We start from the raw sequence: 15,158 nt of genomic DNA on the forward strand, positions 1-15,158 counted from the left end.
GAAACTATGCTTATCCTTTCTAGTACAGAGAAAGGAATAAATTAAATACATGGTTGAATGCTTGCAAAATTCACATCTTAACTGTTGCTCCAGTACCTTTTCAACTTGACCTTCTTCATTTTATCAAGTCATCCTATTTCTTATAAATTAGGCATATTGCTTATTGTCATTGCTAAAACCATATTCAGTATTTTGGAGTCCTGGAGCTATAGCACCTGCTATATATTTTTTTACTCCCAAATTTAAAAATTCCTAAAAGTATATCTAACTTTATTATTCTTTTTTAGTCTTAGGTCTTATCATCTCCCTACCTCCACTCCTTCCTTTCACTTATAGTACTGTTTTTATAAGACTACAAAGTAAAAGACTAAAGTTTGGTAAACCATTTTACACGCCAGCTGTGTCCATAGGAAAATCATTCAACAAACATTTTTAAAGCATCTTCTATGAGCCTTGATCTATGTTAGCTATTAGGAACTTAGAGATGAATAAGCTTCCTTGAGAAGCTCAGTGTAGGGGAAGATAATACTGCAATCTGTTTTGGATGTATCATTTTTCCACTGTGATTCATTAGATTATTGTTTTATGAAACTATTAAGACATTCAGTGTCCTCTTGTCACATACGTTATTTTGAATGGTGGTAGTTGATGCTGTTATTATTTTTATTATTATACTTTCCATGGGAAAACCACTAAAATATATGTTAAAAAAAAAAACACATCTAACATTAAACAACTAAGGTTATGCAAAGGTGCCAGCCAATGATATTTTAAGATGAAGTAATTGTGTATATATATTTTAATGATTTACCTAAAATTTTGTTTTGCATATTTAGTGCTGTAATCTATATGTTATAGTATTGCTATTAAAGTGCTTTATCTCCACTATTACATATAATATACCTGACAGTGCATTATAAATGATTGTAATGTCAGCCTCCTTCACCAAACTGTAATAATCTCAACAGCAAGGACCATCCATTGTGCATCTTGAAGTACAGACTTCTATGAAATTAATATCATAACTTAATTTTGTGTAACTGTGGATTTTCAGAGTAATTTCATTGAAATCCTGCCTATCAGAATTTAAAGAGTCTTTTCTCTACACATTAGCAAGTTTAAAATTTCCTATTGAGTTAAATCCATCAGCTTAATAGCATTGTTTTTTCTTACTACTTCTAAATGAAAAGAAATGAAGTGAGGAACATTTATAAATGTTTAAAGAAGTAAAGAGGCAACAATACCACTTACACTACCAGCTTCACACAGCTTAGGCTGAAGTATCCAGAATGGTCTGAATCTTTATTAAAATTATTTAATAAAATGAATAAAAATATTCAGAATAAAAAGGCTTTGTTCAAAATTATAAAGTTCAAAATTTTCACATTTTCAGTTGAACATTTGAATCATGTTTATATGAGGAATTAGAAAGAAATACATGATTCCATTGAGAAATCATATAGTAACTCCCTTGATTACTTTTGATTAGTGCCACTTCCCCATGAACTATAATTTAGAGACTCCTTTTCCCCCAGCATTCGGTATTTCCCAAAAGTCTTTTATTTTGGCATTCATCTTGTAAAATGGCACATAATATGTGTAGGTTGTTAGCGTATTTAACTATGATGGTTGGTATGATGATTTAAAACTTGTGCATATTTATAATTGTATAATTTAAAGTTAGAAATTAAATGGGTTTGGCTTCTGGTTTCTTAAGTTTCAAACTGGAGACTTTCTCTCATTTTAATTTGCTTTCTGTAGCTAATGACACAGTATAAGATCTGTTTTCCCAAGATCTGTTTTGGTTGTTATCCCATGGTTCTTCATGGAGCTTTGGGGGATCCAGCAAAAATGTATCTCTGTGCCCTCCACTAGTGATGAGTATGGGGCCATGCAGATGGAGCTCCATGTTTTTCTAACTCTCCTTAACTAGGATAGCTTCTGGTCCATATACTTTATACCTAGTAAGGTTTTAGTAACTCAAGTGGTTTTCAAGTCAAAAGTAAAAACAAAGTTGTTAACCATTAAGAATTTTTTTCATTTGAAAGACAAGTATGTAATTATAACACAGGGCACATTGTCAAACATGATATTATTTGAAAGTATTCTGGAAATTTGAAGGAAAGCTTTCGTTCAGTTGAGGGAATCAGGACAAAGTTTGTGGATAGGTGAGTTGGAAAACAGAAATGAAGCAGGTTATAGAACAGAACTGAAGTAGATAGTAGGTGGAGGAAATTTTCCAAGTAGAGTGAGTGAGATTAATGAAAGTTGAGAAACAGTGAACTAACAGACATAGAATGTCATTCAGATTGAGTACAGTGAGCAATTAGAACTATATTGATAAAGACCAGGGAGAGGAGCTATGTACACTAAGTATACTGTGAGACATCATGGGCAGATTGGCATAGAAATTAATAAATGTTTACAGTTGCAGGGGCAGTGATCTGAACAGAGCAGTGCTTCAGGAAGCTTAATTTGACAGTTAAGCTGTCAAATTTACAGTTGCATAATTTATAGTTGTGTAAAATGCAGTTTGTGTGTGGGGGGACAATATATTTGTGGATTTTTTTTTTCTATATTTTGTTTCTAATTTGAAATTTTGATCTTTGGTTTTGTCTTATGAAATTAAAGAGAGAACTAAAGAATCAAAAGTATCCGTTGATATTCTAACATCAAGGGAACAGTTTTTCTCAGATGAAGAAAGAAAATACATGATTGTTAATCAGAAGAAACCTTGTATTTTAGTGACACCACTTAAATCTAAAAAAATTATAGAGCAAAAATGCATGAACTATAATCTGTCATCTGACACCGTTAAAGCAGTGACAGAGTTTGCACTGGGAAAGCCTCAGAAAGAAAGTAAAACATACTCAAATGAAACTACAAGTCTAGTCAGTAAGCCCACAAAGACTTTAGAAGGTACATTTGAGTGTAGTGTGGGCCATAATAGTGAAAATACGGAAGATTGTTTTGAACATGATTTCCTCACTGTCAACCACAAAATAAAAATACCCAATTCTAAAAAGGAACAAACGGTCACCTCTGACTTTAAGAAAAATACAAGGTTATCAAAATTGAAGAAAATTGAAAATCAAGTAACTGTGTCATTTGACAAGCATCAGTCCTCATCAGATTTGTCTAATGAAGAGAGTGAAAAAGGAAAGAAATTTAGAAGGAAAACTGAGATTGTTAAGAAAACCAGAGCAGTAAATACTGAAGAAATAGTGGTTCACCAGAGAAAAAGCACAAGAAAAACAAGGACAATTCCAGTGATGTCTGGTTCTGAAACTGAAGAAAGTGAAAATGAATTTTATGTGAAACAAAAGAAAGCTAAATATTCTGCTAAAGAAAATCTTCAGAAACCCGATGTTGGTAATGAATTTCCAAATACTGAGAAAATGGGATCTGAGACAAACAGGCATTCCTTAGAATGTTTGCCTGGTCTTACTCAGGATGAGGAATGGGATAAGAAAGAATTACAGAAACTTCATTGGTAAGTAGTTAGATTTAACTTTGAAATCTAGAGTGGCCACAAAACAGTTTATAACATAAAGACTCTAATAAGAGGCTGATTTATGACTTCTAATCATTAATATGGAAAATGTCATCTAAAGACACTTGAAGAGAAATTGAAATTTATGTAGGGTAGAGGGAGAATACAGATAATATCTAACTAGGTGGCCATCTGCAGCCCACATATGAAGAAAGTGAAAGTGACCTTCTTTTCTTTTCTTTTCATCCCCATTTAATATTTCAAGACAGTCCCCTCCTTCCCTCCCCAAAAACTTTGAGGGGACAGATGTGTTAATTAATTTCATGTGGTAATCACATCACAATGTATATGTGTATCAAATGATCACATGTACATTTTAAATATATACAATTTTATCTGTCAGTCATACCTCAATAAAGTAGGGGTAAACTATTTCAACAGACAGATGCAACTCTCTCACTTAGCTTCACATTTTAAGGAATATTTTATAATTAAATTTACTATTATAAAACCTTAAATTTGAACCCAAATTTGTAGCTTATTTAATGGAGTCTTTTCCCCCTCATTGATAAATGAAAAATTAGTCTAAAAAATTAGGTGAAACAATCATGGTTTCTTAATTAGTGCTGCTTGATAAACCAGGTATGGTAAGAATTGGATTTGGCTACATATACTTGAAAAGCAGTTTCAGTAGTGTGGTAGTTGGCATTGGAAGCCAGGTGACAGTTGAGCAATGAAAAGTGAATGAGACAGTAAAGACAACCTAGATGGACAACAAAAGATATGTGGCAATGATGGGGAACAGAAGAAGGCACAGTCATAGAAGAGGGTGAGGAGATAAGGGAACATGTATGTTTAGTTGCTTGCTTTTTATTAGATGAGTCAGGCCAGTGTATAGTGGTATGCTGATGGAAATCATCCAGTAGTACGATAGGAAGATGTCATTGATAAAAGAAGAATGACATAAAAACATACCACATTTAGTGTTCCGTTCTCTTGTGTACCCCCAACTTTATAAAATTTAGAATTCATTTTCAAATCTACTTTTTCTTCCTAAGGCATCTTTGTGCCACTGTACTCTTCCTTTATCCATTTTCTAAATTTTCCTTCTGTCTTATTTTCAGGCAGAAGTTTACTTCCAAAGTTCTTGATTTTGGCTGCTTGCCTATAGCAAAGTGTACTCCTCAGTGATCTTTTCCTTCCAAAGCTCTACTTTTTTGTACAGGGACTCCCAAATCTCTATCTCTAGTTCTGGATTCTTGTACTTAGGTCTGTATTTCCTTTTGCCTGCTGGACATCTCTATGTAAATCTCACCTACAGCTAACTTCGGGGCTTCCCTGATTGCTCAGTTGGTAAAGAATCTGCCTGCAATGCAGGAGACCCCGGTTCAATTCCTAGGTCAGGAAGATCCCCTGGAGAAAGGATAGGATACCAACTCCAGTATTCTTGGTCTTCCCTTGTGGCTCAGCTGGTAAAGAATCCGCCTGTAATGTGGGAGACCTGGGTTCGATCCCTGGGTTGGGGAGATCTGGAGAAGGGAAAGGCTACCCACTCTAGTATTCTGGCTTGGAGAATTCCATGGACTGTATAGTCCATGGGGTCACAAGAGTCAGACACGATGGAGCAACTTTCACTTTCACAGCTAACTTAATATGTTAAAAGCCAAACTTACTTTCTTCTTCCTGTCCACTTTGCCTGACATTCCTGTTTCTTAATATGTAATTCTCCTAGTCAGCTAGCTTTAAACTCATTATTATTGGTTTTTATTCTTTTAAAAAATCATGAAGCTACCAGTATACTTAGGAGATGTTGTGAGTTAGGTTCCAGACTACTGGAATAAGGAGAATATCTCAACAAAGCAAGTCACATTAACTTTTTGGCTTCCTGGTGCATATAAAAGTTATGTTTACACTGTACTATAGTCTATTAAGTATGCAATAACATTGTATCAAAAAAAAACCCCAATGTATGTACCTTCATTGGGCTTCCCTGGTGACTCAGATGACAAGAATCTGCCTGCAATGCAGGAGACCCAGGTTTGATCCCTGGGTCAGGAAGATCCCCTGGAGAAGGGAATGGCAACCCACTCAATGTCCTTGCCTGGAGAATTCCATGGACAAAGAAGCTTGGCAAGCTATAGTCCATGGGGTCACAAAGAATTGGACACAACTTAGCGACTAACACACATACCGTAATTTAAAAAGAACTTGTTGCTTAAAAATACTAATCATCATTTGAGCCTTCAGCAAGTTGTAAAATTCCTTTGCTGATGGAGGGTCTTGCTTTGGTATTGATGGCTGCTGACAAGGGTGCTGGTTGCTGAAGGTTAGGGTGGCTGTGGCAATTTCTTAAAATAAGACAATGCTGTTTGCCACATCAATTGACTCTTCGTTTCATGAATGGTTTCTCTGTAGCATGCAATGCTATTTGATAGCGTTTCACCCAGAGTAGAACTTCTTTCAAAATGGGGGTCAATCCTCTCAAACCTTGCGGCTGCTTTATCAACTAAGTTTATATAGTCTAAATCCTTTATTGTCATTTCAGCAATGCTTTATCAGCTAAGTTCATATAATATTCGGAATCCCTTATTGTCATGTCAGCAGTCTTCACAGCATCTTCAGTAGATTTCATCTCATGAAACCACTTTCTTTACTCATCCATAAGACGCAGCTCCTCGTCTATTCAAGTTTTTTCATGAGGTTGTAGCAATTCAATCACATCTTTAGGCTCCACTTCTAATTGTAGTTCTCTTGCCATTTCCATCTCATCTGCAGTAACTTCTTCCACTGAAGTCTGTAACTCCTTCAAGTCATTCATAAGGGTTGGAATCAACTTTTTCCAAACTCCTGTGAATGTTGTTGTTTTGAACTCTTCTCATGAGTCATACGTGTTCTTAATGGTATCTTCACAGTGAGTCCTTTCCAGGGGGGTTTTCAATTTACTTCGCTCAGATCCATCAGAGGAATCACTATCGATGACAGCTCTAGCCTTAGGAAGTATATTTCTTAAATAATAAGACTTTGAAAATCAGAATTAGTCCTTGACCCATAACCTGCAGAATGGATGTTACGTAAGCAGGCTGAAAACAACATTAATCTTGTTGTACATCTCCATCTCAGAGCTCTTGGGTGACCAGGGGCATTGTCAATGAGCAGTAACATTTTGAAAGGAATCTTTTGAGTTGCTTTTCACAGTGAACTTAAAATAATTCAGAACAGATGTGCTGTCCTTTAGGGTTTGTTGTTTCACTTATAGAGCCCAGGTAGAGTAGATTTAACATAATTCTTAAGGGTTGTTCAGGTTTTTGAAATGGTAAACGAGCACTGGCTTCAACTTCAAGTCCCTAGTTGCATGAAGCCAGTCATTGACTTTTCCTCCTTAGCTATAAAAGTCCTAGACAGCATCTTCTTCCAATACAAGACTGTTTTGTCTACATTGAAAATCTTTTGTTTACTGTAGCCATCTTCATTGATGATCTTAGCTAGATCTTCTGGCTAATTTGCTGCAGTTTCTACATCAGCACTTATTACTTCACTTTGCATTTTTGTGTTACAGAGATGACTTCTTTCCTTAAACCTCATACCAATTTTTGCTAACTTCAAACTTCTCATCTGTAGCTTCCTCATGTTTTACCCTACATAAAATTAAAGAGAGTTAGGGGCTTGCTCTAGATTAGACTTTGGCTTAAGAGAATCTTGTGACTGGTTTGATCTTCTATCCAGTAAAGCTGTCTCACTTTCTTATCATTTATGTGTTTACTAGATTAGCATTTTTAATTTCCTTCAAGAACTTTTTCCTTTGCATTCACATTTGGCTGACTCGTGCAAGAAGCCTAGCTTTCAGCCTACATCAGCTCTTGACATACCTTCTTCAGTTCAGTTCAGTCGCTCAGTCGTGTCCGACTCTTTGTGACCCCATGAATCACAGCATGCCAGGCCTCCCTGTCCATCACCAATTCTCGGAGTTTACCCAGACTCATGTCCATCGAGTCGGTGATGCCATCCAACCATCTCATCCTCTGTCGTCCCCTTCTCCTCCTGCCCCCAATCCTTCCCAGCATCAGGGTCTTTTCCAGTGAGTCAGCTCTTCGCATGAGGTGGCCAAAGTATTGGAGTTTCAGCTTCAACATCAGTGCTTCCAATGAACACCCAGGACTGATCTCCTTTAGGATGGACTGGGTGGATCTCCTTGCAGCTATATCCCCCATTATTTCTTTTACTGTATATTCAGATCACCTAAGGATATTTTGAAATGCCTGAACTGCAGAAATGCCAGTTCCCAGTAAGATAAGTAAGCATACTCCACTCTGTCTCTTCTATGCAGGTATAAAAACCTGAACAGAATGCTTGGAACTGCTTTTGTTGATGCAGAAAGATAAATAATAGTTGATTGGGAAAGACTAGAATTTTAAGAACCACCAAACTGGAAGTGAAGTTCTAGTTTTTCCTCTGATAGTCCCCCAAGCTAGACTCAAGACCACCTAAAACCAGGAAGTGTGCACTGAGGCAAGACAAAGAGAGTTCAAAGAGAAGCCCTTTGGTTCTGGCTTGAGCAGGAAGGGGATTACTAACACTCAGAAACAGTAGAGGAAATCTCTCAGTTTTCTTTTCTCCTTTCTCTTAAAACCCAGTACCCATACAGTCCAGCAGGGGTAAACTTCACAGCAGCAGTTGGGGTCCACACATATGTAAAACTCAGAAAGTATGAACCTTTCTTTCCAATTAGAGTAATTTTGCTGTTTTCTCATCTGTCCTTTGCCTGGCATTGGAGCAAGATGCAGCTGTATAAAGTGTGCAGCAAAGCTGGTAACTAAAACCCCTAATTTCTGCCAGAGAAGCAAAAAACAAACTCTAGGGAACCAAAAATTGCAGAGGGACGAGCTAGGGAAAGTAACCCTAGAAAGTTGTTTATGAGCTTTTGGACTTAACCTATGTTGTCCATTTGTGGATCTGATCCTAAACAGCATAACCAGAGACTTTGAGAACTGAACTAAATGGCAGACTACCATCCAATTTCCAGGCCATCCACCCAGTATCTAACATGCAGTATATCCTAACAGCACTGCAAAGCTTTAAAAACAGAACTGACATTGAAACTGCAGCCATAGAAAACTGACTGGAATTTATAATTTGGGTTACAGCCAGGTTGGTTGCCTGCTAAAACAAAAATATTAACATTCTCTATAGAATATATAGGGTGCTTCCCAGGTGGCACTAGTGGTAAAGAATCCACCTGCCAATGCAGGAGACAGAAGAGAAGCAGGTTCAATCTCTGGGTTGGGAAGATCCCCTGGAGCAGGAAATGGCACCCCACTCAGTATTCTAGCCTGGAAAATTCCATGGGCAGAGGAGCCTGGAAGGCTACAGTCCACGGGACTGCAAAGAGTCGGACATGACTTAGTGAGCATACCAAACCAGCATAGAGTCTAAGACCCAGAGTTTCCTATTTCAAAATGCCTTAGAAATAATCCTGAATTACTTAACATATAAAGAACAATGAAAATTTGAACTCTCATGGAAATAATCACAGGATGTGAATGATGGCATGACACAGAGGTTGGAATTATCTGATATAAAAACACTTCAGACCTGCCTTCTTGGCGTAGTGAGCAGCATGTCAGCCGCATAGAAAACACTTCAGGACTAAAAGCAATTAATTATTCTTGAGCAGAAATTTATAATGTCTCAGCAAGAAATAGAAGATATAAGAAAGCTCAAATGGAAATTTTAGAACTGAAAAATAAGATAATCAAAATTAAAAACTCATTGGGTAGACTCAATAGCAGAATAGAGAGGAGAGGGGAAACGAGGCAGTATCAGGAATGGAGGAACAGGAAGGCGATGGCAGTTCTCTGGGTGAATATAATAGACTATTTTCCTCTTGAGTTCTTTTAAATGTTTAATGGTTTAAAGCAAATATATTGTATGATGGGATTTTTAAATATTTATAAATGTAATACAGAAGACAACTATAACAAAAAGGAAGGAGGAAGACACTTGTATGATGGTTAGATTTTACTTGAAGCTGTAAGATATTGATTCAAAGTAGACTGTTCAGTATGTATATAGTAAACATCAGAGCATCCACTAAAAAACTACATAGATATCTTCAAATATATACTAGATAAAATACTTTTTAAAAAAGGCAGAAAAAGAGAAATAGAAGATGGGGAACGAAGAAAAACAATTGCATTAATTATGTTAATAATTTAAATGCACCATTTAATAGATTGTCAGAATGAATTTAAAAACACAATCCCACTATGTGTTATATAAAAGAAACACTTCAAATATGACATAGCCAAGTTAAAAGTGAAAGGATAGATAAATACTATGCAGACCCAATGGATAGCTGGAGTGTCTGTACTAATACCGATCAAAGATTTCAGTATGAAGAAAATATCAAGGGTAAAGAAAGACATTACAAAATAATAGAAGTGTCATTTCATGAGGAAGGCTTAATCCTAAATGTGTATGCACTGAACAAAAACTCAAAATACAAGAATCAAAATCTGAAAGAACTAAATCGAAAGTTGTTGTTCAGTTGCTGAGTCGTGTCTAACTCTTTGCGACCCCATGGACTGCAGCACATCAGGCTTCTCTGTCTTTCAGGAAAGTACTGAACTGGAAAGAGTCATATGCACAATTATAGCTGGAGACTTCAGTGTTCTTCTCTTGGTAATTAACAGAACTAGTAGACGAAATTAGTGAAGGTGTAGGAGAACTGAACAACACTACCAACCAACTGTATCTAGCTGACATTTTATTTATTTATTTTTTTCTAGCTGACATTTTAGAATAGTGTACCTAACAGGGAAAAAACATTCTTTCCAAGGATAGGTAAATTATTCACCAAGATAGAACATTTACTAGATCATAAGACAAATCTTAACAAATTGAAAATAACTGAAGTTATACAAAGGGTATTTGTTGGCCATAACTAAATTAAACTACAAATCAATAAAAGAAAAATATTCCAAGTGCTGGAAAAATAAATAACACACCTGTATATAACCCATGAGTCAAAGAGGAAGTCTCAAGGGAAAATATTCTGAACTGAACAAAGAAGAAAATATATCAAAATTTGCAGTGTGAGCCCAGAAATTCATAAACAACATTACAGATTGATTTTACGTAGCTCATTTCTCTTCCTGATTTTCATGGCCCTGTTTGCATAAAGGCAATCATGGTACAGTCTTAACAGTGAATGAACTACTAAGTAATAAAAAGGAAAAACTATCAATTCTTGTAACCATTTAAATGAATTTCAAAGGTATTATGCTGAATGAAAAAAGCCAGCCCAAAAGGTTACATATTATATGATTCCATTTATATGATGCTCTGGAAAAGACAGAACTAAAAAGAAAGAAAATGGGTCAGGGATTTCCAGTGGTTATAGTGGTTATAGTGGTGAACCACAAAGAGGTAGGACTTAGAAGTTTTTTTTTCCGGTCTGATGGAGCTGTTTTCTATCTGTAACTGTATATGTTAAGATTCATAGAACCATACCCAAAAGGACAATTTTACTATAAACTTAAAATGTTTTATAAGTGCCTCGAGTGAGAAGGCAATGGCACCCCACTCCAGTACTCTTGCCTGGAGAATCCCATGGACGGAGGAGCCTGGTAGGCTACAGTCCATGGGGTCGAGAAGAGTCGGACATGACTGAGCGACTTCACTTTCACTTTTCACTTTCATGCACTGGAGAAGGAAAGGGCAACCCACTTCAGTGTTCTTGCCTGGAGAATCCCAGGGACAGAGGAGCCTGTTGGGCTGCCGTTTATGGGGTCGCACAGAGTCGGACACAACTGACGCGACGCAGCAGCAGAGTGCATACCATTATAATATTCTGATCTGGCAGACTTGGGCTTGGGTTACGCTTCTCTAGTTTTTTCCACAACTCTGACCCACAGCCATTTCTTTGAAGTTTACCAGACTATAAATATGAATTATTTACTATTCCCTAGCCATATGCAGTTTCTTTGTCTTCATTTCTTTGCCAATATTGTTGCCTCATTTTCTCTTGTTATTTTTATCCATCCCTCAAATTTCATCTCACATGTCACTTCCTCCCTGTAACCTTTACTTGTTATTACCTCTTCCTACTTTCCACTCAATTAGATGTAATACTTTCTTCTTACAAACAACATAAAGCAATTCTAATGCTGAATTCATAGCAAAATAATCACATAATGAGCTTTTGGAAAATGCAAGGACTTTCACCCCAGTCCTACTGAATTGAAATCTTCAGGGATAGTCTGTGGATCTGTTTGCTTATTTTTACTTGCTTCCTTCAGTTTTGCTATAAGCTCCTTAAGTGATTCTTTCTTGCAGTCCACTATTTTATGCCCCTCATCATGCTTATAGCTTAGCAGGGTAGACAGATACTTAGCAAATAATCCCTGTAAGAAGTTTATGAGAATATTTATCTGGAAAATGACTTCATTTAGGCAGATACCAGAACTAAAATTTGAAGGATAAATAAGTATTTAAGCCAAAGGTTCAGGGTAAGTACGTTTTAAATTAAAACCACATATATAGAGGTAGAAAGTATAGAAAGTAAGAGAGAATATTTTAAAATACTAAAAGGCCAAAATGACTGGCATACAGAAAGTGAGGGAAGAACAGTAGAGGATGAGAACAGATAGGCAAGGAACAGTATAAGTCCTATTTGGTTTTTATGCTAAGAATGATGAAATGATTTTTTAAAAAAAATATTTATTTGGCTTTATTGGGTCTTAGCTGTGGCATGAGGGATCTAGTTCCCTGACCAGGGATCAAACCCAGGCCCCCTGCATTGGGAGCTCGGAGTCTTAGCCACTGGACCACCAGGGAAATCCCAATGATGTGATTTTTAAGTAGGACTGGAGTAATATGATTGCATTTGCCTTTTTAAATTACTTAGATTGACTAGATGAGATATGTTAATTACAGACTGATTTCATATTAAATGGATTAAGTATTTTTACTATAACTAGTCCTTTTAGGCAATCCTAGACTTGCATGTTAGCTATGTATACAAATAGGGAACTTTGAGACCTCTCCCTGTAGTTCTCCACTTGAGAACACATGTGGAATGATTAATTATGCAAAAGTAGTACATTCATTAACAAGTTCAATGCCCATAGTATTTGTTCTCCTTTTATGTATGGAATAAGTGGTATTCTGTAGTTAGACCACATTTGTTCACAAAAGTTGACTCTTAAATATTTAGGAATTTTACATTATTAAAAATTATATAAACTAAAAATAAATTTATTAGAAACAAACTCTAAACTCATCACTTTCTAATTATTTTACTATATTTTATTCTTATCTGTGCCCTTGAAGTTTTTAATGTCTATCATATCTGTATGGTAGAAATTCTGTATAATTGGTAGCTTGAAATCAGCCACAATAAAAGTATTTACAATATGGAAGTTGACAAACACCACAAACAGGGCTTTTTAACCCCAGAGAACTAGTTGTTAAATTTTTTCCAGCATAACACTGCCTAGGTTAATTGTTGAGTTAAATAGACCTTTTCTGGCGGAACTATTAATATCAGCCTAACCACAATATATAAAATCTATTGGGAGTGGGGGAGGCAGTAATATGTATACCAGGTTCTAAATAATCATTTGCAGTGAAATTTTAGAATGTAACTCATTTGTTACATTGGGTAACTACCTCATATTGCCTTTGTTATTTTCTATTTCAATTTTCATTTCCCTCAATTAAGTACTGTACATAAAATGCTGAGTTCTATAAATTAAAATAGAGTAAAAGCAAGCATAACACTTTTTAGTAAGAGTTTGTAACCTGGAGTATATAGAAACTAAGAACTTGTCTTCCTATATACTCAGCACCAGTAAGATTTGTGCATTAGTGCAGAAAAGTTAATCATGCTAGAGCTCCCCTCCCCCCACAAAGATCTAATCTTTGCTTAGCTGGACTTAGGAAAATACATTGAAAGACTGGGCATAGTTTTTCAGGTTTGATAGAATACAACAAAACTGAAGGCATCTACTAGATACATAAACTCACATCTTCCTATTAGAGTAAGAATTATTCAGTGGAGGGAATACTAACTTCTTCCCAAATAGTCCTCTAGAATGATTTTGATAAAATTCCTGATTTAGGAGCATCCCTTCAGAAGGTTACTTTTATTGAGTTGAATTTCTTGTTAACTGGTTTTGGTCTTCTGTAGTGCTGTTGCATCTCTGCCAAAGCACAAGCCTGGTTTCTGGTCAGAGGTAGCTATGGCTGTAGGTTCTCGATCTGCGGATGAATGCCAGAGGAAGTACATGGAAGATCCCCGAGGAAAAAGATTTCAGAAACGTGACACCAAGAAAAAGCCAGCCAACCCCAAAGGCCAAAACGGTAACCTTCACAGCAAATAGTTTTTTCCTAGTTCTCAGTATTGATTTCTGATTACTCATTAGATGTAATTTATATTTATTCATGTGTCTTCTAATAGGTGGATTTTGTTTTTATAATTTTAAAGCTAGAAACAACTCCAAAGATCTTCTATTTAATTTTTTTAAGTCTGACCTAGCTACTTACTTACATTTATAGTAATCTTAGCAGCCTTGTGCTTTGAGTTTGTTCTAGGACATCTGCAGTTGGATCCAGAGATTTCAATAACTGGATTATTTTTCTAAATTTGAGGCCACTTTGTTAGGGTCCCTTAGTAATTCATAAGAAAACTCGTGAATAAGTTTAGTTGTATAGTCTCCAGAAGCACACATTCCTGGCTAGGTTTATGCCAGAGAAGTCTTATACCAAGCTTTAGGGAACATTCAGTATCCCTGTCCAAATTCAATAGGTTTATATTTTAGCAAGACAATAGGGTAGATAACCAGCAAGGAAAATATGAGAGGTAACTTTCCTCACAGGTAAAGAACCTTTCCAACCTCACCCTGCCTAATCCAAATGTAATTGCCTCCTGAGTATTTTTGTAATCTAATCATATTGCCTGAAACCCAGTATAGAGTCATTTGTTATATAGGAGGCTTGGAAATATTAACAACAGATGCTGAGTTTATTTAATATGAATACACAATTTAGATTTTGCAAAGGCTGTTAACTTTATAGAGCAGTTACTATAAAAGACCAAATTCTTATCAAAATCTTTTGCTGACTCTTAAGGCAAGATCGATGATGCTGATAAGAAGGAAACTATTAAGATAACTGCCAAAGTGGGAACTCTTAAAAGGAAGCAGCAGATGAGAGATTTTCTTGAGCAGCTGCCAAAAGATGACCATGATGATTTTTTCAGTGCAACACCTTTGCAGCATCAAAAAATACTGGTAAGAGTCTTAAATGTAGAAATCATTGTTTTCTTTATATTGACTTTTATATCTTTCATTTTTATTTAGGGTTAGTGTTCATTCCTAATACTTAGGCCAAGGACTGGTAACCACCTCCACAGATGTGCTAGAGTAGAGTATAAGAAGCAGTCTGCCAGTCACGCCGTTCTCCTCAGTGGCCAGGGTCTACCCTTCAAAGGGGTTCAAAGTAATGCTTAAAGGACCAAATAGGAAACCCAGAAACAGGCCAAGCATATATATTTAAACTTCACATGTAGTGAGGCAGACTTTAAAAATGGGGGTAGACAGGCATAGATTATTACCTACTGCATAGTAAATTCAGAGGAGGGATTACATGGCAGCATAAAATAGAC

At 36.1% G+C, this 15,158-nt stretch overlaps 2 protein-coding genes across 5 annotated transcripts in view; one reads left to right on the top strand and one right to left on the bottom strand.

The window, feature by feature from the left end:
• The window catches only part of MIS18BP1 (MIS18 binding protein 1), a 48,627-nt gene that overhangs the window by 20,684 nt on the left and 12,785 nt on the right, over positions 1-15,158 (top strand). For all 4 annotated transcript variants that reach the window (XM_081548457.1, XM_081548460.1, XM_081548459.1 and 1 more), the window contains exons 9-11: positions 2,632-3,493; positions 13,683-13,855; positions 14,624-14,784. In XM_081548457.1, coding sequence (XP_081404583.1) covers positions 2,632-3,493; positions 13,683-13,855; positions 14,624-14,784 — 1,196 coding nt within the window. The remainder of the gene's footprint in view (positions 1-2,631; positions 3,494-13,682; positions 13,856-14,623; positions 14,785-15,158) is intronic.
• FANCM (FA complementation group M) overlaps positions 1-15,158 on the bottom strand; it is a 106,300-nt gene that overhangs the window by 14,606 nt on the left and 76,536 nt on the right. The gene's annotated exons all lie outside the window — the stretch shown is intronic.

Source organism: Giraffa tippelskirchi, chromosome 12 (genome assembly GCF_054371585.1).
Source record: "Giraffa tippelskirchi isolate mGirTip1 chromosome 12, T2T-mGirTip1v1.2.pri, whole genome shotgun sequence".
Lineage (NCBI taxonomy): Eukaryota > Metazoa > Chordata > Mammalia > Artiodactyla > Giraffidae > Giraffa > Giraffa tippelskirchi.